Here is a 26,649-nt window from a genome sequence, read left to right on the forward strand (position 1 = left end):
GATTGCATACAGCAAATGATAGACGGCTCATTACAGCCATAGGAGACTTGAGACTTGACTTGGACCTGCAGATAAAGATTTGTGTAATCAGTCAACCCGAGTATTAAATATTTAGATATATGTTTATTTTACTTTTACTTGCACTTTTGGTTTTTAAGTATTTTAATTGGCAGTCATTGCTTATGACACTTAAAGGTATAATGACGATTTAGGATTGTAGGAGGGTTGGCCACCATCAGTTTTTGATGAGTTGGGAGTAAGACTCAAAAAACTTTTCTTACAAATAGCACCTTTAAGTAGATGTAATATCAGACATTTTTGGCAGTTGTGGAGTGTATTTGTTTGTTTGTTTGTTTGTTTTCTTTTTTTCTTTTTTGTGTTGTTTTTGTCCTCGTTTCTAAGGTGTTGTTACTTATTTGGGCTTATTCCCTATAAACATATATTTCCTCTCTCTCTGTTTACCTGTCTAAAAAGTTGTTAAAACACATGATAGTTTGTCCTGTTGTAGGATCTGTCCAAAACCCCATTCCCTCTGCAACACCTCTGGCCATGGTCGTGTGCAGTTTCTGTAAGTGTGAAATATGTGCACGTCATGCAGATTTTGTTTTAAATCCCAGCACTGATGAAGAAAAAGTAATAAGGTACATTGTTTATAACATCTTAACTTTCAGCTTTATTCATTCATTTCTCATTTTTTGTTGGCCAGAAAGTTTTTCTTTCAACTTCTTGAAAGTATTTTTGAAATACACTCTCTCACATTTGGGCATGACGGCACTTCCTTTTTTATTTTTATTTTTTCACAAAGACCTCTTGCAGCATCTGGCAACACTGACAGATAAAGCTAGTGCCTAGCTGGTGACCACAGCTTGACATATAATAGCTTAAGAGCCAGACTTTTCCTCAGGAGTTGGTTGAGACCAAAACAGAGCTAAAAAGGGAGTGAATATTGGATGATTGACTCAATGCTCTGTGTCTGCTGGATGTGTAAACTTGTTTACAAGCCTTAACAACTTTAAAAGGTGGTGATATTGTTGGTGAAGTTTCTGTGTGCTTACAGCTTGTTCTACTGCCCTCTGGTGGCCAAAAATCAATTCATGCAGCTTTAAAGCCAGTAAAACAATGTAGGAAAAAAGCATGCAAAGCAAACATGTGAATATAAAAAAAAGAAGTTCAAGTGCCACCATCAAACCATCAAATTAAACATTGCATCAACAGAATTATACAGATAAATCTTATTTAAAAAAGGTTATTGTAACAGTGAACATGCACAGTAAACTTGAGGCCCCACCTCTCTTTGAGGGTTGCATCTTGAATCAAACAGTGTTAAACATCGGTTGTTGAGGAGAGTGAGCGTCCTGGATTATACTTCACAGTTTTTCCTGCCTCAGGGCTCATATATCATCAAATATACAGGTCTGATGTGTGGCGTGGTTTCAGCACCATCTTTAAATCAACAATGTCACTTTAGGATGCATTAGGCAGCAAGCTTTTCCAGGATCAGTATGTCCAGTTACATCCCTTTCCAAGTTTGTAACAGTCTCATGTGGAAGAAAGATTCACGCAGCAGCTAAATCTGAATTACTGCTGAAGCTTTTTCTTGTACCAGCTGTGCGCTGGTGCAAATTTTAAATGTTTCTGTGACTGGACGGAGGTTTGAAGGCCTGGGTGGTTTAAAAAATTCCCCTCCAGAGGATCAACACCACCACCTGGAGGACCAACACCACCACAGTCCAGGTGTCATGCTATCCCTTTAGCATGACGGCGTCTGCCTCCTTTTCTTTGTCGCGGCTGTTCTGGCTGTTCTGTCGACTCTTCCTGCTAGCCGAGTCCAGCCCTGTGCCCTCGAACAAGCGGGCCATGAACGCCAGCCCCTCTCGTCGGATGTAGGACTTCCCTGCGAAGAAGTAGAGCACTGGGTTGGCACAGCTGCTCATGAAGGCTATGGATGAGGTGACAGCGCGGCTCCTGTGCCATATTTTGTTCAACCTGGGGAAGTAAGCAGATAATTTTGTTAGATACATCTAACAAAAAAAACCTTGGCTTGTTTTATTTTATTTAATATACATAAACATAAGTGTGTGTGTGTGTGTGTGTGTGTGTGTGTGTGTGTGTGTGTGAGTGTGTGTGTGTTCTCACTTACGTATCTTTTACTTGACCTGGTGGACACAAATCCCATGTAACCTGATAACAAGACAAACAGGTTTAGTTAATAGCAGTGAAAAATTTCAATAATCAGCATCTTTTTATGCTTTTTAAAAATCATACTAAACCTTAACGTATGGTTAATACATTGGACTACAGCCAAAATACTTGGAAGTATGTGTTACTCACTTGCACCATGTTGATGATGTGGTAAGGCAGCCAAAAGAGGCAGAAGGTCAACACGATGGCCAGGATGAGCTTCTCACTACGAATGCGACGGCCGAACCTGGTCTTTTGGATCCGCCGTAAGATGCGAATGTAGCTGAAGACAATGATGCTGTAGGGAATTAAAAACCCCAACACGAGCTCCAGCGTGTACATGACGACAGCCTGTGCAGGGAAAATAGAATTCAGTATCCTTATATTCAACATCATGTGATATCACATAAAAAAACATGAAAGAGATAATAAGTTTCAAAAGCCCTGAGATGACAATGCAATGAAAATGTTTTATTTAGGTTAACCGCTAAAATCATAGTTAGTTTAGAACACAGGTAAACTAAAGTATCCACACAATGCAACTATACCGCCAGCAGTTGTCGGAAATTCGAGTGTGTAATGCGAGGCTAATGGCCTGTTTGGCATTTTAACATGTTGTCTTATGGGGATTGACTCACTTTTGGATTCAGCCTCAAGTATTCTAGGAACCGCCCATATTTTGGCAATTCCACATTGGCTTCATTTGTCAGCCCCAGATGTTGCCGCTTGGCCTCAAACAGAGATGAGGAGTGGGCATCAGAAGTCTGGTAACCTCACTTCTTACTAACGGTTGGGTTATGTTCGATCAGAACTAGTTCAATCGATGTGCTGTCTAAGTTGGAAATCAAAAGTGTTTATAGATGCACAAAACATCTACACTTAAAGGTGGAGTGAAAAGCAAGCCGTCACAGAGAGCAGACCCCAACCAACATATTGGTCAGTTGATGTTATCGGCCGGTATGTCCAATATGTCACCAGACCACGAACTCTGGCTTCAAATTGGCTGTTCAGAATGGGTTGCATCACAGGTTTGTGATGGATTAGACTGTTTTGTCACTAGTGTTTGCTAATATTTTGTTGGCTCTCTCAACCCAACAGTAGACCAAGCAGATGGACGGCCACCATTAAGTCAGGTTCTGCTCCGAGGTTTCTGCCTGTTAAAAGGCAGTTTTTTCTCGCCACTGTCACCTACTTCACCCGTAGGTGGTGCTACAACAAGATGTTGACACTGTGACTATGGTAAAGTGGTAATGAGTCTGACTCAGTTTAAATTTGGTCCCATCCATCCATGTGTCAATATGACTGTGTATTAGCATTGGTCTGTTTTGCTGCTCATTCAGATCCTGATGTAAAATGAAACTATTAAACTGACACATTTAGAGGATTTTACAGCTTGGTGGAGAATGCAGTATTATTATGGCATTATGAAGGTGATATATTCAGGTTTTGGTTCACTCACATCATGGCTGTTTTCATCATGGACTGGATCACATGCTAAATTATCAGTTTTCCCCCTACTCTTCACTTTCCTGAAGATCATTGCAGGAACAGAGGCGATCACTGCCAGCACCCACACCACCGCCAGCACCCGCAATACGGTCTTCCGTCCAGCGATGCGACCCAGGCTCTGCGGCCACAGCACCGCCACCAGCCTGTAGACGCTCATGAGCATGATGAGCCAGATGGAGGCGTACATGTTGAGCAGACACAGGTAGAAGAGGACCTTACACATCACATTCCCAAATACCCAGTGCTTCATAACCAGGTAGACGATGAAGAACGGCGTGAGAGCCATCAGAGAGCCATCGGCGATGGCTATGTTGAGGATGAGAAGGGTGGTGACGGTCTGCTTTCGGGCACGTGCCAGGATGCTCCAGATGACGAAGAGGTTTCCAGGGAAGCCCAACAGAAAGACGAGACTGAGGATGAGGGCGCCCATTGTGGTGGCAGTCGGGTTATCCACAATGGTCTCATTTACCGCAGGGGAGGATACGTTATTGAAGGCCATCTTTGTTACCTACCAAAGAGATAAAAAGTTTGAGTCAGTGCATTAATTGTATCGTTTAAAGATCCAATCAGCAAGATAGCTGATCCTCAAATACTTGGGTTAGTGGCCCAACTATCTTCCTCAAAATTGTCCTTAAAATAATAATAAACAAGAATATGGAGACATTTCTCTCCTGATACTAAACGACTCTCTGACTAATAAATAGCGTCACCTCTGACTCCTACTCCATGTTTTATCTGGCGCATGCAGGCCTCAGTCTGACAATACAAGTGTGTTTTTTTTGCAGGGAAGCGTGGGAGTGTGGCGCAAGTGTAACAGGTTTTAACGGGGACTCCTAATTCCTGAACAACGAGACCAGACACGAGTGGAGAGCAACAGTCAATGTGTATGAGCAATGATCGAGTCTGAGCTTCATATTCTTAGCTAGTTAGTCAAAAGTAGTTAAAAGTTTAATCAATTCAGAAATACACCAAAAATAAGGCACAAGAAATATACACATTCTGGCCAAAAGTATATAGACACCACCCTTTTACCTTGTACTTCACTTGAGTATTTCCATTTTACTTTCAAGTTACTTTTACTGCACTACATTTCAAAGGGAAATATATATTTTACATGTAGAACATAATCTTAGCACTTTATATTACAATGTGGTAGCAACATGGTAATCAAGGGGTAATAGATTGTTAATAAAGCGGTAACAATTAAGTAATACCATGCATTAACCAAAGTCATAACAAGTTAATAGTGTAACAGTTAGTGTATCTGGGTGATATTAGACCAAAACATTCTCATAAACAATGGCTTATTATATGGAAACATATTAGATAGACGCGAGGGAAAGCTATTTAGCAATTTAACAATTTGGTAACAAAAAGGTAATGTGGTGGCATTAATGGGAAAATAATCTGATAACAATGAGCTACCCATAATCACTTCCTAAATATGATGCCTGGCCATTCTGTTGTAAAGTGTGCTTTAGTTCGGATATTTTCTGACTTGTGCATGGATGAAAACAAATGCCTGCAGCCAGGATCCAAAATCTTGTGTAAGTCCTTGCAGTGAGAAGTTGTCCCACAGCAATCGAAGGTAGTAAAAGTTTCCAAATTTAGATTTAAATGTAGCTGAGGGTGCCGCGTCAGGAAGTCGGTTCCATCTGTGCATAGTAACGACAGGGAAAGCAGCATCGCCATGTTTGGTAAGTTTCAATTTCTGCCCGCAGATCTTCCTCAATCCTACAAACATGATCTTCAAGAGATTCCAGCAGCACTTAAAAGTCTATATATGCTCTAAATATATCTCATAAAATAACTGGAAGTCAAGACAAATCTTTTAGAAGAGAATTATGTGCTTGGTTCAGACGTTTACCTTAGCTCTCATCCTCTCAATACATACATTATACAGGTATATGCTCTTGTATGCATCCTGTAGGCTTCTGCAGGCAACATTTTTACTATAGTGATTTCATATTACTGGGAAATGTTTTAAAAGGTGACATGTCATCACTTGTTCAACATATCTTGACGGTTAGCTGCAGAGCACACCCTTCGCTGCAGACGCTCAAAACTATGCAGTGCTGGTACTCCTGTGCACATAATCTAACGCTCACACTCACATCTGCTAACCAAAGCTGTTCGATACTTCCAAGCAACTCGCGCTGTAATTATGGATTATTATAGTTTAAATCAGTGTGTAATTGGCTTTCGCGGTTAGCAAGGTCACACAATGTTATATTACAGGTACAAACACTGAGATATTACAGCGCATGCTGTTGCATGCTGTTATGAACTAAAGAGGAGGTTCTGAGCATGTAATTTGTGTAACATCCAAGAGGTCGAGACCTCAGAAGCTGGTATTTTGCACTCTGTTTGTTGTGTTTTGGGTTTTTTTAATTTGTTTTTCGTTTAATTTTACACAACAGACCATTTAATGTTAAGTAAAGTCAATTAATTTATATAAACCACATTTAAAAACAGCAAAAATGTGCTTTAGAAATACAGTTAAATGCAAGTTGATAATGAAAATGAAACAAATTAATAGGTAAGTTGGTAACATATTATACATATCAACAAATAGAAAAGCAAAGGACTATATGGTGATGAGAAGATGTGATTTAACATTTTTTTAAATAAAAGATAAAAAAATATAGACAGTGACAGCAATAAATAAGCAATGATTTGCATTTTTCTTTTCAACAATATTCAAATGTTTGTGGTAATGATGTGACAGGGAATATATTTTAACATTTGACAACACTTTAACATAACCATAATTAATAAAAGGTACATTTATAGTTAATCAAAAGTTTAAGCAAAATGCTTTATGAACCATTTATTAACCAACTGTTTATTGTAAAGTTGTTAAACGGATGCTCATAAATCTTTACGATTGTTTAATAAATGGGTATAAAGCATTTCACTGTTTGTTAACAGTGAAATAAATACAAACTAAAGTTTAATTGAGTATAAATTTACTATTTTTTAATGGCGGCTATGATACAATTCTACCAAACTTTTGTCTTCTACTGCGGATGGAGTTGCAACATGAATTTAACTATTGTTGAAGAAGAGAATTTGGTCCAGGTTTCAGTAGAAGAGAGAGAGACACAGAAATGTGACCACATGGCACATTGTTTACTGAAAGCCGGTCAAACCGCACTGACAGAGGCATCAAAGCAGCAGCAGCAGGTGAAATTGTGTCACATTGTGCAATGGTCCACAGATGAGACGCGACTATAACCAGTTAGTCGGTGTCATTGTCATGTTTTTGGGTTTTTTTGTGTCTTTTTTTTCCGTTTCCGCTCCTCTTGTGGGCAGCAGTGTTTGTTTTTCAGCTCTTATGTTTTTTACCTTTTTATTGTCATTCGTACAAATGGAGCATCCTGTAAAACAAGTTACCACATCAGAGACTACTGAGCCTCTAAAGGTGTGTTTGTGTGTCTTGTGTGACTCACGCACATACTTACTAAAACACACCTGTGCCAACAAAGAAAATGAATACACACAGAAACTGTACAACACGTAGATTCGGAGCAAAGCACAGAGTTAGTCGCACATGTTGTTCATGTTTTTAACAAATCGCAGCTGTCAAATGAACTACAGGGTCACAAAGTCACATGAAAACAGTGTATATTCTTAATATACAGCAATAAAAGGTCAGTCAAGTAAAGAAATAAAACGTCCAAGCTTCTCTTCCAACAGTAGCAATATCTGTGGTTGACTGCCGTGATTTGTTGACAGTTTTTACCACAGCGGTGGTGTAACTGACAGAAACCAACACAGACGCATGAATGCCTGACAGGAAAATTGAAACAGACTCACCAAGTCATTTACTGCAAATCCCAGCAGAGGAAAGAAGACACCAAGAGCTGCAAAAGAAATCTGAATCCGATGTAAACTTATCTTTTTTCTTTTGACCCTTTTTACGTTTTCCCCCCACCCACTTCTTCCCACTCTCTTTCTCTCTCCCCAGTGATTGATTTGTCATGCTTGCTGTAACATGTAGTGTAGTGAAGAGGCGTGTCCCCATTACCTGGCGGGCCGCTGAACTCACCCTTTAAACATTAACATTAACACACAGTATCTGTGTGCTTTACAAGCTGTGGTAAAGCTCTATATTGACACATTCTTGTTTTACTTTGTTAGTTGTTATTCTGATGTTGTCTTTAACCAACCATACTGGGCAAGGGGCCAGCTACAAACTGGGTGTGTTGCCACTGTATTATGGGCCTAACAAATACTGTGCAGAAAGTGAACAGAGATCTAGGTTGTCTATGCAAGCAGCTTATTACAACTCGGATTTACGGTTATTGCTAGGCAGCGACCTCTAGTGGCCATAATAATTATGACGGGAGCAAAGGAGGAAGTCAGGACCCACCCTGATGCCACCCATTGGTTTGTGGATGTCAGTTTTGAAGCCTTGAGTTTGGAATGTGACCATATTTGGGCATATCTCTAGCCAGAAGTGGCCATATTTGGACAACAGGTTGGAGCTGGGGAGGATGCCCTGATTAGATCGGACTGAGTGCTGTATTTATTTCAAACCAAACCATGAGTAGTGTTCCCAGCAAACTACCCATTCTGTTGTTTAGGTATGAGGACGTATGGCGAAGGAAAACCAGAACACCAACAGAAACCCCAAGCAGATTTGGGGAGGACTTAAAAACTCCCCACAGAAACTTCAAGCCCAGGATGCTCTCGCTAATGACAGGAACAAACCAGATGAATACAAACAACGCTATTAAGTTTATTCTTTAGGCACAATACAAGGTACATTTTACAATCATCAAGGCATTCAAAGGTGAAAAAGTGTGTCATCCCCAGCTGGCATGGACTGTTTGTTCATTTTTCCAAGTAAAATTACCACATATTCCAGACCGAATCAATGATTCAGGAGATGCATGAACTTGCAGGTTCACATTCTTACTTGTTGAAAAAAAAAAAAAACAACTCTTGCATTAGCATTTTGACTAATGCCATGCTCGATCACAAGCGAAATGCAAACAAAGCTTTTTCTCGAGAAAATAGAAACAGTCTGAAGTTGTGTGGGTGACTTCAATCAGGGTGAAGCGGGCTTTGTCAAAGCTTGTAAGCTCTGTTACCTCAACATCTGACCTTTAAAAACAGACTGATACCAATGTTCTGATGCCAAAACTATTACTAAGCCTTGGAAGGGATACGTAAGAAAATAAACATCCGGTTTTGGGTCGTTGAGGACGCTAAATAGTTCATGGTAAAGTGCAAAAAACTTCAAATTATGAATTTTTCTACCATAACTTGACCAGCTGTGCATACACTCCAGTATCGTACCATTCATAGTTCAGCCCAAGCCCGGGATAGAGAGGCTGGGTGAACGTCGTCTTGACTTTGTGGATCAGAACCATCGGCTCAGAGACCTGATAAAAACACAGAATGCCCGCTTTATAATCCAGATACACTCCAATTTTGTTGGAGCTGATGCCCGACACCTCCGTTTCCACATTGTTGTGACGGAACGAGTAACCGTTCGCTGCGCACTCTAGACTCCAGGACTTGTCATTGTTTCCGAAATGCGACTCGTCTGACGTTCGGCTGATGTCCTTGTAGGCCACTGCTGCGGACAGAGTGCGAGCGTACCACTCCACCTCCCAGTAACATCGCTCTGATAAACCCTCCTTGCACAGCACTTGCGCAAACTTAGTGAACCTGTCCGGGTGAGCGGCGTACGGGCTGGGCGAAGGCTTCATCATGAGGTTCTTGCTTACCAGGTTGAGATAGGGGTAGTTCGAGGTCACGTCCAGTGTGAGGGGACAGCAGTCTGCCAGGAAAACAAAGTGAGGTTAAACAATGATTCAAATCACAAACGGTGATGATTACTGCATTAAAGTGAAGGAGTCAAGTGAATTTCTTACAGCGTAAAAAGTCCTCTCTGCTTTGAGGTGCTGGCAGTAGTGAGAAGTCAACATAAGAGACTGTAAGAAAGAAACAGTCTTAATCATCACTGGACATCAATACAGCCAAAACACAAGAGTCAGAATCTGTATATTTCCAGATGTTACCTGTGGCAGAGATCCTGGGCCACGTGTCATTCAACACGGTCTCTAATTTGTCTCTCAGCTCAGACACGCTCTCGGTCACATCCTTGAAGCAGCGCAGAGGAGCAGCACCAGGTGAGAAGTCCGGAGAGTCACAGGAAGTGGAGAGAGACTGGAAAACCTGAGGAGAAAACGAGACAAAGACATTAAAACGATATTGGCAAGTAGGGAGAGTTTGAGTCAGGAATGTCAGCATCTTGCAGCTCATTCAGATTCATTGCCGGTTTGTACAGACATTGGCCGCGTTTCCCAGATTCGATCGTTCTTAAGGACTTAAGAAGGCTCTTAAGAAGGGTTCGGCTAAGAAGGAGCGCTAAGATGCGGGTGTTTCCCAGATGCGTTCTTAACTGCCTTCTTAGGAGAACCTTAAGATCAAGCCAAAGAAGCTTCTGAAGAAGCTCTTAGTGGGAGCTGTCCACCGCGGTGCTGCTGTGCTGAATCAATCGATGCCAGGCAGATCGATCACCCACCTCTTTATCAGCGCATAAGTGCGTGTGTGTGTGCGCGCGCTGTCAGACCGGGCTGTCCAGGCAAAGAGATCCAACGGCCGTTGGATCTCCGCACGGGGCAGCCGGTACTTTGCCTGGACAGCCCGGTCTGACAGCACGTCCAGTGGGGAGAAGTGCTGACGCACGTATGCATTTATGAGTGAAACTGCCTGAATAAAAAAAAAATATTAATGAATAGCTAAATAAATAAATGTATCAATAGATACATTAATATGCCAATAAATGCACCAAAAGTAACATTGAAAATAAATGTAGGCAACAATTGATTTATAATATGTGACATTAATTGGTATATCGGCTTTAATTTGTCTCTGTATTTATTAACATTTTGATTAATTCAACAATTTATTCATTATTTATTATATTCATTTTTTAATGTAAGTATTTATTTCTGTATTTTCCTTTCACACTTCTTTATCCACTTTTGCTTCAATACAAAACAGAACAAAATGAGAGCAAAAACATCAGTTTGATACATACAAGAAATTAATCATTTTAGTGCATTTAGTCTCATCATTAATTTATTAAGCCATTCTAAATGAAAAAAAATTTATAAAAATGTATAAAAGGAAAAGAAAAATTGAAAACAACAACTTTAAAAAGTCAGAGACAACACAAATAAAGTGATCTGGCACCTGAATCAAATGGATGTGATCGTCAGCGTGTAGCAGACGTTCCAGTTCGGTGTCTCTCCTCCTCAGCTGGGTGACCTCCTCACTCAGCTGCAGCCGAAGCTCCTGAGCGTGAGCGACGGCAGTTTTCTCCTGGTCTGCGATCAGCTGCTTCAGCTCTCTGTGTCTCCGCAGCATGGAGGCGATCAGGTCGCCGAAGATCTTGTTGCAGTCCTCCAGCGTCGTATCTGCACAACTCTGTTTGAACACATCGGCTTTTTATCGTTTAAAAGATTCGTGAGCCGGCAACTAATGATTAATTTCATATAAGAATGGTAAAAACACGCTCAGCAGAATTTCCCTGAGCCCAAAGTGAAGTCTTCAAATTGGATCAAAAGTTAATATCATAATTGACAAATAAAAGCAGCAAATGCTCACATTTAAGAAGCTGTAAACAGCATTTTTACATTTTTTTTTTACATTTTTGCTTGTAACACGACTGAAATGATAAACCAATCACCAAAATAAGCTTTTCAAAAAATGAGTGCTTCTCAGGTCTGAAGGTCAAAATGAAGAAAACCGACAACTAATGAATGCTAATGTTGCTTTGAAGCTGCTGGATGTTTAAACAAGCAACTACTGCATTTGCTTAAAAAAAACTTAACATATCGACTTATAAAGTGGTAATACTGTATGTCAGTGTTGCGATCACAACTTCCTTCTGCTGCCAAGAAGTGGTGAAAAACCACAATCAGTTATTGCAGGTTTACTGGAAGAGCTGAGAGCCGTTAATCAGTGTGGAAAATTGGGAGTATGTTCAAAAATACTCCCTGAATTCTTGACACCAGGTGCCAAAGTTAAAAAGTCACTCCAGGTTAAACTGGAAGCCTACAAGCTGCAGCTACAGCCCAAACAGACGCAATCATACGCCTCTAAATGAATGTTTTTCACACCTCGAGATTCTCCTCAGCTTCTTTCAGCCCCTCCAGCTCCTCCTCTCTCTGCACGACTCTCTTCCTGATTTCCTTTTGCCTGGAAACCAGATGTTTCTGCAAGGAAGAACGCAGGATTATTTCCTGTGATGCTGGAAGGGTTCAGATTTTCAAAAACCAAACATGCTACCTCTATGTCAGCCCTTTGCTTGGGAACAGAAGTGGTGGTGTGGCTCTTGTGCTCATCTACAGCGCACACAGAGCAAACAAGCTGCTCGTCCGTCTGGCAGTAGATCTCCATCAGCTTGTTGTGCTTCGTACACATCTTCTCCTGCAGTGGGACTGTAGCCGAGACCAGCTGGTGCTTCTTAAACACAGGAACACTGTGTCGAGACTGGAGGTGAGCCGGACAGTACGATGCCAGACACGTCAGGCAGGACATGGTGGCTTTGTTGGGTCCGGTCTCAGGGCAGAAATCACAGGCGATGTTTGACGGGTCGGCACAGGCCACAGCAGCAGGGGGAGAAGCCTGCTGGACGCTCAGATTCTCCACAAGCTAGAGAGGAAAGAAGTGATGATGATATTTGGTCGACATATTCACCAATATCTATATACCGTATGTGCAAAGGCTAATTATCAGTCTAGCACGAGTGCATACCTCTGCCAAGGCAGTGCAGAAGTTGATATTTGTTCATTTAATGATTAAAAAATGGCAACATTTTTAATCTACATCAAAATAAAAATGTGAAAAACAAAAAGGTGCACTTTGTGTTTTTGGGGGAGAAATTTTAATCAGTGCAGAAAAATCATCAGTGGTAATTTTTCATGAATGAAAAAAACAAATAAACAAACTTGACTGAACAAACTGTCTTAAAAGGACAACACTTTGTTTATATGTGGCGGACCCTGCCACCTTTCCAGCTTCAAAAACAGTGCTCTGGGGACTTTACTCTCCTCTGTGGGCAGTTTGTCTATTCATTTAAAAAAAAAAAAAAAAAGTTTCTGAGTTTGTATTATGACTGTATTGCTATTGTAAATATTAAATTTCAGAGTTTGACTTTTCCTTCCAAAAATACACCATGCACCTTTAATTCATGGAGAAAAATTGACCTAAATTTACTAGTTACACCAAACCTTAGTCAAATTTCGTCAACTTTTGAAACACAACAAACTGTTTCGACTGTACCACTCCTTCTTGTACTACATTTCGTATTTTAGCACAACAAGACACTTATTTATTACAAGTGTAGTTGACCTCACTCACCTCAGCCAGCATGTTGTTCCTCCTCAGGACAGGCCTCGGACTGAACGTCTCCCTGCAGTAGGGACAGCTGTACTGTCCCCTCCGCTCCTCCTGCTTGTCCCAGAAACCCTCAAGACAGCTTCTGCAGTAATTGTGTCCGCAACTTAAAGAAACTGGATCCCTGGGCCGGGCCAGACACACCGAACAGCAGAACTGTGCCTCCTCTTGCTTCTCAGCCATGTTAGTGACAACTACTGTCGGATAAAGAGGCTCATGTTGTGTGAAAAAGGACCTTGTACTTCTTCGTCTTCTTCTTCTTCTTCTTCTTCTTCTTCTTCTTCGTACTTTGCAAACAGCTTTGTGGCGCATTACCGCCACCTTCTGGAGAAAACTGGGCAGTGTTCAACGTGAAGACACAACTACTACAAATACTTTTTAAAAATGTGAATCTTTTAAGTCACAAAAGCCGCAGTATGTCGCAAATGTTGCCAGGCTGTATCCAGAGGTCGTTCAAAATAAGAAAATGTAAATATGAACTGGGAGGAAACTGTATATTCATCCAAAAGAAAGAGACGAAAGAGTGTAATACACACAATAGATTAAAAACAATCTGTTGTGTGTATTACACACAACAGATTTATTTACCTGTGATTAGTTTACACACTTGTGGGCAAAGAAAAACACACATTTTAGTAATAATTTTAATTTTTCATTGATGTTTCCAAATCAGTTAACATCAGTTTTATCATCCAGTATGGAGGTTTAAATGCTGCGTCACAGCCTTAAATGAATAAACATCTGGTTAGAAAAAAAAAGAAAAGTACTAAATCTCCATTAGACTTATTATTATTGAATCATATTATCTGAGTTAAATGTGTCTGTGTCACCGTGTTTCATGAAGTGTAAAGTATGGAAATTGGTATCAATTGTCTTATTTTAATCAGGTGTTTTAAGGAGCAGCAGCTGGAGACTCAGATGAAGCTGTTTCCTTTCAGATAAGAGTCACACAGCACTGACATGATGCAGAAAATGTCTGGGTTTCTATGCGTTGATATACATGAAACAATACCAGTAAAGTCATGTAAAGGATTTAAGGTGTTGTTTGAATAAATTGACACTTGTGACCAAGTAAACCATCCAAAATTAACTTGCAGGAAAAGACAAGTTTGTGCATACAGTATATCTCATTCTGCTTTCTGTTATCTTTTTGATTTTGCTAAGCTGTGTGCGATGGACGCCTTGCTTTAGGGCTCCCCCTGCTGATCAGAGCCTGCAGCTGCAGTGTAATAATAGACATCCCTTGTGAGGAGGTACACTAGTCAGCCGGACACACTGCAAATATAATAACACAACACGAACAAATGAGAAAACTTGAGCAATCAATGCTTTTATTGTTGAAAAAACAGATTTGGCACATTTAAATACAGAGAACAGAGATCAGTGGAAAAGGCAAATCATCGTCAAACATCTTAAAATAAATTAATCTAGACAGAATTAAACATGAAACACCATTAATCACTTTATTTACATTTATTTTACACATTCCTAACATATAAAGATTGCACAGGCCCAGTGTTCTTATTATTATGATTCTTATTACAAAATAAATCTTGTCAAAAAGTGATTTACAAATCAGTAAAGACAAACTCAACTTTTCCCTCCACCTGTGTCAGAGCCACCGCTTATCTGGTTTTGATTCTGTTGCGGTTCTTCTTCCCTTTAATCAAAGGTCAAAATAATCACCCTTATCACCCGACCCTGCATTTCCCTTCAGCTCTATGGATCCTTTCTAACCTCTTTAAGATCATTGTTTTGGTTTTCTGGCTCATGTTAGTAGCTTCATCAAGCGGTTGTTTTAGCAAAAAGCTCTTACAATACCACTGTGCACTACCTGCTCAGCAAGCAGTGGAGACGTGACAACTGGGTAGACAAGCTGATTTCATATAAAACACAATGCTATGATGGGCTCTGTGGATCTTCTGTGTTGTGCTGAAGGCTGGTAGTTTTAGTGCCGAAACCCAAGGGCCCCAAAAGGCGCCCCCCCCCCCCAAAAAAAAAAAAAAAAACAGTTACAGCCTCAACATCTTTTTTCCTTTGTTGATGACCGCATTCGCTGCCATCTCTACTGCCTCCAATGGCGTTTCTGCTCCCTGAGCTGCATCACATCCAATCATACCTCCTACAACTCCTCCTGCTGCAGCGAGAGTCACGCCTACGACACCTCCGGCAGTGACTACTGCCACTTCTCCTCCTGCTGCTGCTGCGGTGGCCGCTCCTCCTAGTGCTGGCATTTTCTTCAGGAATGTCATCGCTGTTGAATTCTGCAGCGCTGTGATAACTAATCCGACCATTGCTGCTACACCGCAAAAAGCTCCCAACAACACTCCCGTTGTCGTACCTGCCAGGTCGATCAGAAACCTCTTCGACACTGTGCTTTTAGCCTGTTTTCTGACCTCCTCCACCGGCATGTTTTTTGCTGACTGTCTAATGCGATCTTCTTCATTCTGGATTTCTTTCTCCACTGCTTCCAACACCTGATTGACGTAGTAGCCTCCATCGTTTTCCATCACCATCTTGTCTACTTTTTTAAGTAGCTCCTCCACCTGGAACTGGTTGCTCCTGTAGTTATTCTGCACTTTGTTATTCCAGTATTTATTATCAATGACGTGGCATCGACCTCCGCACTTCTCTACCAGATCACTCAGATTTTTATTCTGGCTGACAAACTCCTCAATTGTCATCCCTTTAGGGAGCTGGTCACCGTGAGTAAAGACGATTACAGCATATTTTAGCGCATCTTTAGAGAAATACTGGCATATTTTGTCGATGACAGCCTGCTCGTGCTCTGTGAATTTCTCCACTTTGAGTACAATGAGGAAAGCATGAGGCCCAGGAGAGCATTCTGTGATACAACTCACGATCTCAGGCTTCAAATCCTCTTCAGACCTCCCCGCATCAAAGAAACCAGGAGTGTCGATCAGAGTGATGCTTCTTCCATTGACAGATTTGGTTTCTGCTTGACATTCGCTTGTTCCAGAGTTGGGAGAATGGTTGGTGGTGAATAATTTCTCTCCAAATATGGTGTTAGCTAGGTTGCTTTTCCCGGATCCAGTTTTTCCCAGCAGGACGATCCTCTTTGTAGTTGAAACTAGAAGAGAACAATGACTCTGTTAAGAACAATTTCTCTTTCTAGTTAGCCTTCTTTGGCTGATAGCTTTCAACAGTAGTATCTTAAACAGTAACCTGTATATGTCGTAATTTGTTAAATAAGACCATAATTCGAAGGCAACTCCAAAAATATAAGGGGCAGCGCATCACCAGCATAACCAACAACTGCTGCTCTCTGCTAGCTGCCATTAACTAATTGCTCATGGCTCGGTTGGCCGTGGAGCCAGTGGCCCTAAAGTTTGCCTGGATCGGTTCACAGACGGATTCACCAGGTTTAGCAGCCTGAGATTAAACACGGAACTGGGACTTAAAACAGCCTCATAGACCAATGGGGGTCAATTTGACAACGGGGTATACAGTATGGAGGCGATTTACAGTGACTCCGACCAGGACAATGACACATTTCAATAATGTGGAGTTTAAATGAATGTTTTGAGATGTGTTTACCGACAAATGCAGCTCGTCTTAGTTTGGTAAAAGAGAGAAACATGAATTCAGAGGATATAACGTCTACAATAATATCCTTTGTTGACATTTTGTGAGTTAATTTTGTTCATTTAGTGCGCTAAAAGCTAAATAGCTTATGAAACCTAGTAAACTCGCTGCTGGCATATGATGCTATCTGCCAGCTGAAACTACGGGGTAATCAGACAGTTGTCTGAGACAGGACAGGCTGTGGCTAGCTGGTTAGCAAGCTAACATAGTAGTAACGTGATCACTCACACAGCTCAAACTAAAATGTAGGCCATATCTTACAAATTGCCACTGAAACTCATATTTGATATCTGATCAAACCTTTATCAGATTTTCTGAAAGATCAAACGACAAATCAGTTAAATGGAAATGCCATATCGTCATGTAGCAACTACCCACCTTCATCTGGTTGGTGAACATCTTTTGTGAATCCTTTCAGTTGGAAATCTTCATGGGCAGACGTGAAGACCTACAATACATGTAGAATTTAATACCAAACCCAGTATATACTCGTCTGATGCTGATAAAATGTGGACATATAAACAGGTTGGTCTGTGCACAATGCATTTGTCATTACCTCCCGAGACTCTTCGTCACTGGGGTGGATGACGATGTTGATCAGCATTGGTGTTATGCTGTTTCGGTTCTGTTCGAACTTCCGAACTTCCTCCAGCAGAACCCTGGCTACCACGCTGTCAGGAAAACGCAGGGCAATCCCAGCTCCGAGTACCGGGAGAGCAACAGAACCAAACCCTCTCTCCTCACAGGAAGTCAGGATTGTGTTGATGCCCTGTCTCAGAACCTGGAAAAGGTCAGAATTGAATTAATTTAGAAGGCTAGACGTAGGAAATACTGTATTGTGATGTAGAGAACTAGAAAACATTCATTTCACCTGGACTGCACCTCCCTCTTGGTCATCATCCCAGGGAGAGAGGTTGAGGAAGAACACCGCATTGGATGGAAGTCCTCTCAAGCCTTCCACCAGGATGGTGTCACCAGGCATCGTGTTTCCTCCTGCTTCCTCTCTGAACCTTGCAATCAGGTGACGTCCAACCACCTTGAACAAAGTGTTTCCAACGCGGGTTGAGAGAGGATCGTGGCCGACCACGGGCGATACCACAGCATCGACCTAAGAAGAGAACAGAAGAGGGGATTGTAAAGCCCACAGACTCCTTCTCCTTATTGGCTTAAAGGTCATATTGATAACATTTTTATTTAGAGGAATCTTTTTTTTTAACTAATACATCTACAGAGCTTGCAGAAAGGAAATTTTTGTTTTATTTATATATGTAAGAATTCTGACTTCTGACTGACTCTAACAAGGTATGTGAGCCAATAGTATAACGCCACTGGTATCACGACAGGTTTCTTACCTGCTGGGTCTCGATGGTTCCCTGAACGATCTCTAGACGGACACCATCTCCAGGAGCTCCAGCAGTGGCTCCTCTTGCTGTTTTATCTTGGGCAGAAGCATCCATCTGGAAGCCAAAAGCACTCGGTGTACCGTCTCTGGTATTTATCCCTTGGAGGAGCCGATCACATGCCTCCTGCATGGCCCTCACCACCTCTCCTCTGTTATCAATCAGGATGATACTGCTCAGACTTCGCCCTCCCTGACAACCAAACTTCTTAATAGCAGTCACAATAGCCTCTGAGCACACATTTACAGGGACGCCAAACACACCTGAGCTGATACAAGGCATAGCTATGGACCTCAGCTCCATCATTTCTGCTAAATCCAGAGCAGACTTGACAGTTTTTTCCAGTAAAGCCCTCTCTCTGCCACCTGATTTTCCACCTACAGGCCCAACAGCATGCAGCAGTATCTTGCAGTTTAAGTTCCCCCCTGTGGTCTCTACCACTTCACCTGTAGGTATTTTCCCATTCTGCTTTACTAGAGCACGGCTCTCCTTCTGCACCTGAGGGCCACCTGCTTTACTCAGCGCAGCAGCAACACCTCCACAGTGGTCCAGATCTTCATTGGCAGCATTCACCAGGGCATCAGCATCCTGTTTGGTGATGTCACCCTGACAAACCAGCACCTCGATGCCATCACGAAGGCTGTAGCTTGCAGCTGTTGTGTTTGCTTCACTGAAACTCAAAGATGCCAAATTCTGTGCAACATTTAGGAGTTCATCTTTCCCAGTGGGTCTTTGGTCAAATTTTACGATCCCTAGCGGGTCAGTGGTGACACCATCCTCAAGAAAGGGGTCCAGAAATGTATCCAGCTTGTTTCTGACCTGAGTCACTTTGCTAGGTGGACCCTTCAGCACCACAGCGGGCCGAGAGGAAGATGTTAAAGGATGGAAGCTAACCCCTGAGTAGTCAAAACCATGCAGCAGCAGCAATTCTGGTAACTCTTGGGCTAACTCCATGGAAGGAAGGTGGAGTATACTTTGGAAACTAGACTGGTCCAAAATAAACCGTGTGACAGCTTCCCTCAGCTCTTCAACCTCATTCATGTGGCCCAATATGAGGACTGTGCCGTCTGAGGCAAACATGACCTGAGCCCTGTATTGCCCTTGGTTCATCTCATTTGTCTTGGACTTGAGTATTTCCTGAAGCTCACGTGCCACAGCAGAGAAGTTAGGAACATGAATCTTGATTTCCTTGATCTCATGCTGCAGTGCCTTTTCTATTTCATCCAGTTTATCAGCAGAGAGGGTGAACAAACGTAGCTCTGTGTCTCGTAACTCTACTTGCACCTTGCCACCAACTCCCAAAAAGTCACCTAGCACAGCCGGACATCCATAAGCCTTTTTCAAGAAGGCCAAAAGATGTGGGCTCATGTCAGAAACCGACCTTTCTAACACCAGATCCTCCAGATTGGAGATCAACTTTCCAGCCTTCAGAATCTCCTCCACAGAACCCTCCAAAACTATCCGACCTGCATCTCCCTGCGTGACCTTCACTCCTGGAAAATCTCGTCTTAAACTGTGCTCAATCTCTCTCCAGAGGAGACAGAGTTTGGCTACTCCCAGTCTACGAATCCTGGTTTTCTTCTCATGTTTAACACACAAGTCCTCTGCATCCATCAACCTGGCATTCACCTGAGAACGCTCCCCAACTACAACAGCCACGCCAAGCTCGCTGTACACCTTCACCTCATCTGTGTTCTGAGGAGAGAACTGAAGCAAAGCTTTGATTTTGTGAGGGTCCACCTCATAGTGGCACAGGTAGCCATCAAAGAGTTGATCTACTTTGGCTTTCCAACGCCCGACTTCATCTACTGAACCAAGTCGGGCTAAACTCCTGACTAAAACCCTCCCCTCCTCTGGGTAAAGCTGAGCAGAACAGGCGACAGAGGCGAGCTGTTCCTCTAGTTCTTTCTCGGCCTTGGGACAATCCTTTAGGTAGCGAAGGAGGTAAGAATCAAGTCCTCGTTCGTATTCTTCACCACTTGGTAGAGGTGCTGAGGTGGAGGTGGTGGAGGTGGTGGAGGGACGATCCAGGCTGCCTCGCACGGTCAACACCAGATCATCCACAACATGCTGAGACCTCCGCAGGACCTCCTGCTGATCTGAGTCAGAAAGAGTGACATTAGTGATTCTGAGCTTTAAGGCGAACTGTGTAGTTTTGGAGAAGAGAATCAAACTGAGATGGTTAATGGTTACAATGTTAATGAGGTAATAAAACAAACCCATAAATATTTATGAATAAACAAGCTGTTCTCAGAGGAATATGAGGTCCCCAGAACACTGTTTGAAGCTGGAAAGGTGGCAGGGTCCGCCACATATAAACAAAGTAAAACACTATTGAACTTGTGTTTTTCTCTTCTGATTAAAATTTCTTCCTCAAAATGACATACTGCACCTTTAAAGAGGAGAAATGCTGCTAAACAGGCTTTATGTCAGATGAGACTTGATGAGATGAGATTTTTCTGTCACTTATCGGCAGCGATGAAATGAGGCATTCGAGTACATTTACTCAAGTACTTCACTGAACAGTTGTACTTTACTTAAGTATGTACATAACAACTCGAATTACTTGGCAGATTGCATGCTGCATCAGAGGCGAAGCATTGGATTTTAATATTTACCTATTCTATTGGTCGAATATTAAACATCTCAAAGGAAACATTCTGACAAAAAGCACTGCGACTGTCATATTTAAAGGGCAAGTTCACACATAACTGAAAATTCAGTCATTGTCTGCTCGTCCTCATACTGATGGAAAGTTTTTGTAATCCACAAATCATTTCTGGGGCTCCGGAGCAAAACAATGTTGCAGCTTTCTCCTGAACAACTGAAGTAGATGGGGACTTGTTTAATACGTAAAACACATAAAATGGCTCCATACAGCTCGTCCGGCATAATCCCAAATTGATTTGAAAAAGGGGTTAATTACACTCTTGATGCTGGGTCAGGCTCATGCACCCACCTCATCAGCACACACACACACACATAGGGTATACAGTATAAATGTATATATACTTTTTTTATTTTATTTGTATATATTTGATTCTGTGAGTTGTATTTGTTTTGTTTCTTTGATTCTTGATGCTTTGGCAACATAGTTCTCGTAACATTCATGCCAATAAAGCGCATTTGAATTTGAATTTGAGACAGAGAGAGAGAGAGAGGAGATCCTGCTCAGGCTTCTTAGCATCTCTGTTGGCTATCTGTTGCATCCGTAGGCTCGTTCACTATTTTCCTCCTCTTTGCCTGATCATCCTCTGCCTTTCTTGCTGCAACAAATGATAACTTGGATTGATGCAGCCTCTTGACACCACGTTGCATCTTTGCTCCGATTCATTTAATTGCCGTTCTAAAAATAGAACTGCAATCACGTCGCGACCGTGTTTACTTTCGGTTTTAATGAAACGAAACTCAAGGAAAAAACTACAGAGAACATGACCTCGGTGTCCTCAATGGTGGCTACGGCCCTTCCACGTACATATTGGGCACTTTCATTTAAGCGAAATCTTTAATGTAACATGAGACACTCAAAATTAGGATAAGACCTTTCCCCCCCCCCCCCCCAAGACTCAGATACACCTGATTCTCCATTAGTAATGTAGCTCTAGCCTATTGTAATGGAGTATTTTTACAGAGCTGTATTGCTACTTTTTAAGTAAATGTTTTTTTCTCTCCCAATACTGAGAGGGGGGACAGCTGATCCCACATCCTGCCAGCTGTTGCAGTAAATAAAACCAGATGTTTGACTTCTCCAGCAGTGGACTGTGCTTGTAAACTCATCAGCAGCACTTCCCACTGAATCTGTGCGATCACAGGCGATGTTTAATATTTCTATAATAACACACCAAAATTAAAAGCTGACATTTTGCTCTACAGGCCAATAAATGAATATAAATTAATGCAGTTTTTCACGGATTCAAACAAAGGACATCCTTTAACCAGCATTACAAGACAATATAAGCAAATCAGATATTAAATATTAAAATAAATGTAATATCTATATATGTGTGGTTATGGCCTACCTGTCTGATGTTTGAAAGCAACGCTGTGGACTTTACCATCCACAGCCCTCAGGGGTCCGCACTCCCCTCCGCCTGATCTGCGGTGAATACGGAAGTAATTCTCTATCCTCTTCAGCCGCTTCCCCTGCAGGCTGTGGCACTCAAAGAAAACGGGGTGCCGGTAACCATCAGCCATGTTCGGGCTGTTGGTGAGACGAGATGTCCGCTGTGTCCGGTCTGAGGAGCGTCAAGTGTGTTTACTGCCGGTCCCGCAGCGCGAGCTCCGCCCCGGCGCTAAAAACAACACAGGCAGCGCTACAGCAGCGGCTACGGAAGCCCAGAAAGGAAAGGGAAAATGTTTTTTGTTCTAATTTATTTATTTTTTCATGTGTGAAACTGATTTTCTTTTGTTTTTTCACAATATTTTTTTTTCTGTAGATGTACTTACAGACAAATGAAAATCAGAAACAATGGGCTGAGTCAAATGTGTATTTATTTATTTATTTATTCTGAACCAAAAAAAAATCCTAAACAGACTGTTACACGTGCAGAATTTGGATAATGTACATAACTGAAAATACACATGCATCACATGTTCGCTCTTCATCACCAAACAGTTGTAGTTGGATAAAAAAGCACGAGCGGACTAAATAAATGTATAAACATGGTTTGAGGTATCTGGTGACGAGTATCCCAGGCACGAGTAAAAGCAAAACACTTGAATAACTTCAGCATTAAGGGCCACAGCACTCTGAGACACATCCTTTTTAAAAAGTGTGTTCAAACATTTTGGAAAAGTCTGTTTTAAATTAGACAAACCTTCAGCATAGACCCACATCGTGCCTGGTGAGAAACATCTGGAAACCCCAGTGAGGAACGAGTTTAACCAAAGTATGAACCACTTTACCCAAAGTGCCAGTTTCAAGATGCAGAAGTGCAACTTTTTTAAAGTTAAATGTCTTTTATATGTTTTTTTAAAAAACAAACAAACAAACTAAATTATCATCTCAGTAGTAGCCACTATTTTTAGAAGATACAGAGAAAATTGGCACAAAAACTCTGCAACAAAAGAAAACACTGAGCGCCAAACTTGAAATTTGGGCGACTCAGGACTTGATGTTTAATTCCTCATTACCACAACTTCACCAGTTCTGCATAAGATCCACTGCTTGGCCGAGATGCGACATCCTTCAGCCCAAGGCCAGGATAGAGAGGCTGGGTGAACGTGGTGTTTTCTTTGTGGAGCAGAGTCATCGTGTCAGAGATGCTATAAAAGGACAAAGTACCTGCTCTATAGTCCAGATACACTCCAATTTTGGAGGATTGAGGTCCTGACACTGTTTTGCTTCCACTTTTGTGTCGGAAAGAGTAACCTTGTTGGGAGCAGTCTAGACTCCACGACTTGTTGTTATTCCCAAACTCTGAGTCACCGGACGATCTGTTGATATCTTTGTATGACACCGCCACAGAACAAGTGCACGCACTCTGAATAACCTCCCAGTAACATCGCTTTGACAAACCCTCTCTGCACAACACCTGCCTGACACCTGTAAACCTGTCTGAGTGAGTACCATAATAGTTCTCACTGCTTGTATTCGTCGCCCGCCGGCTCTCTTGTGAAAGGGACAAATATCTGTTGGCCGAGTTAAGATCCAGTGTCAGAGGACAGCAATCTGACAAAGCAGAACAAAGCAGGAAAATATTATCATCACACCTTTGATATTCAGATTATTATTAAAGCATGGGTATATTGTGAAACAGCATAGGATCAAAGTTTTACTCACAGCGTAAAAACTCTTCTCTGGTCTTTGGCACAGGTGGCATCACAACATCTACAGTAGACACTGAGAAAAAAGAGAAAAAGAAAAATCCTAAATACAACTGGATTTGAAGAAGACCACTGTATGACTCTAGATGTTCTGTGGCATAGACATACATGCGGCAGAGATCCTGGGCCACGTGTCTTTCAGGAGCTTCTCCATGTCATCCCTCAGCTCGGACACACAACCTGTCACAGCTGTGAATGAATGCTGAGGACGGACCACAGAGTCAGAAGGCAGGTCTGGAGATTCACAGGAGGCGGAGAGGGACTGGAAAGTCTGGAAACACAGACATAAAACAAAGGGGCAAAGTGACAATGCAATTTGCACTATTTGTCCATTTGTCCTACTGTTTGGTCCAAAGGAATAACAGATCACCAGTCATCAGCATGGTCATCATGAGAGTTGCTCTGTCAGATTTGTCCAGCAGATGTCACTTTCAGGCAATGTGTTCAGTTCTGCATGCTCTGAGCTTCTACAGTTACAGTGCTTGGGCTGCACAGCACTGATTATTTAGTCATGTGGAACTGACATAACTGAAAACAAGTATACAAAGTAGGGCTGTTCCAGCTACATCAGCATATTTCTAGTTCTGGTTATGATTATTATTATTTCACCTCGCCTTTTCCCTTCTGCTCTCTTCCCACCTTGCACGGACGCCTTATAAATTGTATAAAGCTGCCAAAAACACAACTTGCGTTTTTGGGGATTTTTCTGTCTGTCAGGCGAGTGCTCAGGGACCATCTCCAAAGTGCAACAGCTGAAAACAGAAAATAAATTCAAACCCGTCCTGTACAGTTACCCTCTGGTACCTGGATGAAATGGATGTGGTCGTCCACATGAGAAAGCTGTTCCAGCTCAGAGTCCCTCCTCCTCAGCTTGGTGATCTCGTCCTCCAGCTGCAGCTGCAGCTCTTCAGCCTGAGCGACAGCAGTCTTCTCCTGGCCTTTCATCAGCTGCTTCGCCAGAGTGCGTTTCTTCTTTATGGAGGAGATCAGATCATCAAAGATCTTGTCGCTGGCCTTCACTGCAGTCCCGCTACAGCTCTGTTCATGCAAAGACAGTAGGTTTTACAAGCACACCTTGCCAGAGACTTCTTCTTCTATAGTGATCAATACAGACACAGGATGAAATACTGAAGTCTAATTTCCACACCTTGAACTCCTTCAGAGCTTGGATCAGCTCATTCAGCTCCTTTTCGCGCCCCTTTTCTCTCTCCTGGACTTTCTTTTGACTCGCAGTCAGTTGTTTCTGAAAGAAAATGTTGAATGTTTTTATGAATACAGTTATTACTGTCACATGTAAGAGGAAGATGGACTAAAATAATAAAAAATAACACATTTTATAAACCGTCTAGTTTCATGATCACTAGTTCTGCTGTGTGTTTGCTTCTACCTGTTCCTCGGCCCTCTCTGCTGCAGCTGACACTGTACGGTGGTTTTTATGCTCATCTATGATGCACAGATAACAGATGCACCTCTGGTCCGTCTGGCAGTAGATCTCCATCAGCTTGTTGTGCTTCGTACACATCTTCTCCTGCAGTGGGGTTGTAGCCGAGACCAGCTGGTGCTTCTTCAACACAGGAACACTGTAGTGAGGCTGGAGGTGAGTCGGACAGTAAGATGCCAAACAAGCCAGGCAGGACATGGTGGCTTTGTTGGGTCTGGGCTCAGAGCAGAAATCACAGGCAACGTCTGACGGGCCGGCACAGGCCACAGCAGCAGGGGGAGAAGCCTGCTGGGTGCTCGTCTTCTTCAGATTCTCAACAACCTGGAGGCAATAAAATGAGAAGGTGGTGAGAAATATTTTAGATTATGACACCGAAGAGAAACACAGAATAAGAACAAAATATAGAATATTTTAGATATAACAATATAACAACAATAACAATATTCAAGAATCTTCAAGAATTGGGCTGTTTGTGAAGAAATGGGAGGGGCCTAAGATTACTTTACAGCCCTCATTGCTTATGACCACATGTTGCATAAAACAAAAATTATTTTAAAAAATAATAATCCCACCATCAAGAACTAATATAACATGCTGGATTTGAACAGTTGTAGTGAAAAATAGTGACCCAATAGTAGGTATCAGGATATATGGGTCCAACAGTTTGAGAGATAGGCTAATAATCATTTTATTAAGTGCTGCAGTTTAGATCTACACGTTTGGCTTGCAGACACTGAAGTGGCTCAAAGTGACCTAACAACCTAAAACTTACTGTCAACAACAACCCACCACCACCTACCACCACCTCTATTTTCCCGCCATTACCTCAGCCAGCATGTTGTTCTTCCTCAGCACAGGCCTCTGACTGAACGTCTCCCTGCACTGAGGACAGCTGTACTGTCCTTTCTGCTCCTTCTGGTCCCAGCATCCCACAATACAGCTTTTGCAGTAATTGTGTCCACAGGGAATGGTGACCGGCTCCTTTAACAGCTCTAGACAGACTGAACAACAGAGCTGAGTCTGGTCCAAGTCCATGCTGCGCTCCTGCTGCAGCTCAGCCATGTTGTGGATGAGTTTCACTCATGCAGTGACTGAGGGGCACTCTTAAGTTTCATTTTCTCTCAAGTTGTGGGTTTCAGGGGATGTTTCCTCCCACTGAGGCGGGGCTTTTGCAGCACGCATCCAACCTTGTCAAAGTAACCACATTACATGCCGCTGCCAGTTTATGGCTAGTGTGTGATTAGTCTGTGGAACCAAGTGAAA

The 26,649-nt window shown here is 42.1% G+C and overlaps 3 protein-coding genes across 4 annotated transcripts; all 3 read right to left on the reverse strand.

The window, feature by feature from the left end:
• Positions 1 to 717: 717 nt before the first annotated feature.
• On the reverse strand, positions 718 to 7,580 carry ltb4r2a (leukotriene B4 receptor 2a). Its single transcript, XM_084343364.1, has 5 exons — positions 7,510 to 7,580; positions 3,641 to 4,198; positions 2,332 to 2,532; positions 2,141 to 2,181; positions 718 to 1,986 (listed from the first exon to the last, which is right to left on the reverse strand). Exons 2-5 carry the CDS (start codon positions 4,187 to 4,189, stop codon positions 1,743 to 1,745), a joined length of 1,035 nt encoding a protein of 344 aa, XP_084199490.1. The 5' UTR covers positions 4,190 to 4,198; positions 7,510 to 7,580; the 3' UTR covers positions 718 to 1,742.
• An 834-nt stretch (positions 7,581 to 8,414) lies between these two features.
• On the reverse strand, positions 8,415 to 26,423 carry LOC311251240 (uncharacterized protein). Its single transcript, XM_084343618.1, has 14 exons — positions 26,212 to 26,423; positions 25,333 to 25,707; positions 25,093 to 25,188; positions 24,750 to 24,983; positions 24,054 to 24,216; positions 23,902 to 23,961; positions 23,264 to 23,790; positions 13,078 to 13,434; positions 12,004 to 12,369; positions 11,835 to 11,930; positions 10,906 to 11,139; positions 9,726 to 9,882; positions 9,579 to 9,638; positions 8,415 to 9,484 (listed from the first exon to the last, which is right to left on the reverse strand). The coding sequence occupies exons 1-14, from the start codon at positions 26,419 to 26,421 to the stop codon at positions 8,955 to 8,957; spliced, it is 3,465 nt and encodes a 1,154-aa protein (XP_084199744.1). The 5' UTR covers positions 26,422 to 26,423; the 3' UTR covers positions 8,415 to 8,954.
• Positions 14,423 to 22,386, reverse strand: LOC311251071 (protein mono-ADP-ribosyltransferase PARP14-like). Of its 2 annotated transcripts, none has more exons than XM_084343346.1 (6): positions 22,139 to 22,386; positions 18,072 to 20,218; positions 17,591 to 17,827; positions 17,276 to 17,500; positions 17,098 to 17,167; positions 14,423 to 16,204 (listed from the first exon to the last, which is right to left on the reverse strand). In XM_084343346.1, the coding sequence occupies exons 1-6, from the start codon at positions 22,311 to 22,313 to the stop codon at positions 15,126 to 15,128; spliced, it is 3,933 nt and encodes a 1,310-aa protein (XP_084199472.1). In that variant the 5' UTR covers positions 22,314 to 22,386; the 3' UTR covers positions 14,423 to 15,125. The 2 variants fall into 2 exon arrangements, with proteins under 2 accessions (XP_084199472.1, XP_084199473.1); XM_084343347.1 differs by having other exon boundaries at positions 18,072 to 20,213; positions 22,139 to 22,263.
• Positions 26,424 to 26,649: the final 226 nt, after the last annotated feature.

Source organism: Pagrus pagrus, assembly GCF_965226575.1.
Source record: "Pagrus pagrus genome assembly, chromosome: 22".
In the NCBI taxonomy this organism is placed as follows: domain Eukaryota; kingdom Metazoa; phylum Chordata; class Actinopteri; order Spariformes; family Sparidae; genus Pagrus; species Pagrus pagrus.

Excerpts from the sequence above, each read along its gene's own strand:
- ltb4r2a (XM_084343364.1), bottom strand. The coding sequence starts at position 4,189 with ATGGCCTTCAATAACGTATCCTCCCCTGCGGTAAATGAGACCATTGTG. Across the intron at positions 2,182-2,331 it reads ACATCATCAACATGGTGCAA|GTTACATGGGATTTGTGTCC; the intron begins GTGAGTAACACA and ends TCTTGTTATCAG. Across the intron at positions 1,987-2,140 it reads CCAGGTCAAGTAAAAGATAC|GTTGAACAAAATATGGCACA; the intron begins GTAAGTGAGAAC and ends TTACTTCCCCAG.
- LOC311251071 (XM_084343346.1), bottom strand. The coding sequence starts at position 22,313 with ATGGCTGATGGTTACCGGCACCCCGTTTTCTTTGAGTGCCACAGCCTG. Across the intron at positions 17,501-17,590 it reads AAGAGGGAGGTGCAGTCCAG|GTTCTGAGACAGGGCATCAA; the intron begins GTGAAATGAATG and ends GACCTTTTCCAG. Across the intron at positions 17,168-17,275 it reads GTGACGAAGAGTCTCGGGAG|GTCTTCACGTCTGCCCATGA; the intron begins GTAATGACAAAT and ends CATGTATTGTAG.
- LOC311251240 (XM_084343618.1), bottom strand. The coding sequence starts at position 26,421 with ATGGACTTGGACCAGACTCAGCTCTGTTGTTCAGTCTGTCTAGAGCTG. Across the intron at positions 23,962-24,053 it reads GCCCAGGATCTCTGCCGCAT|TGTCTACTGTAGATGTTGTG; the intron begins GTATGTCTATGC and ends CTTTTTTCTCAG. Across the intron at positions 9,639-9,725 it reads GCCCAGGATCTCTGCCACAG|TCTCTTATGTTGACTTCTCA; the intron begins GTAACATCTGGA and ends TCTTTCTTACAG.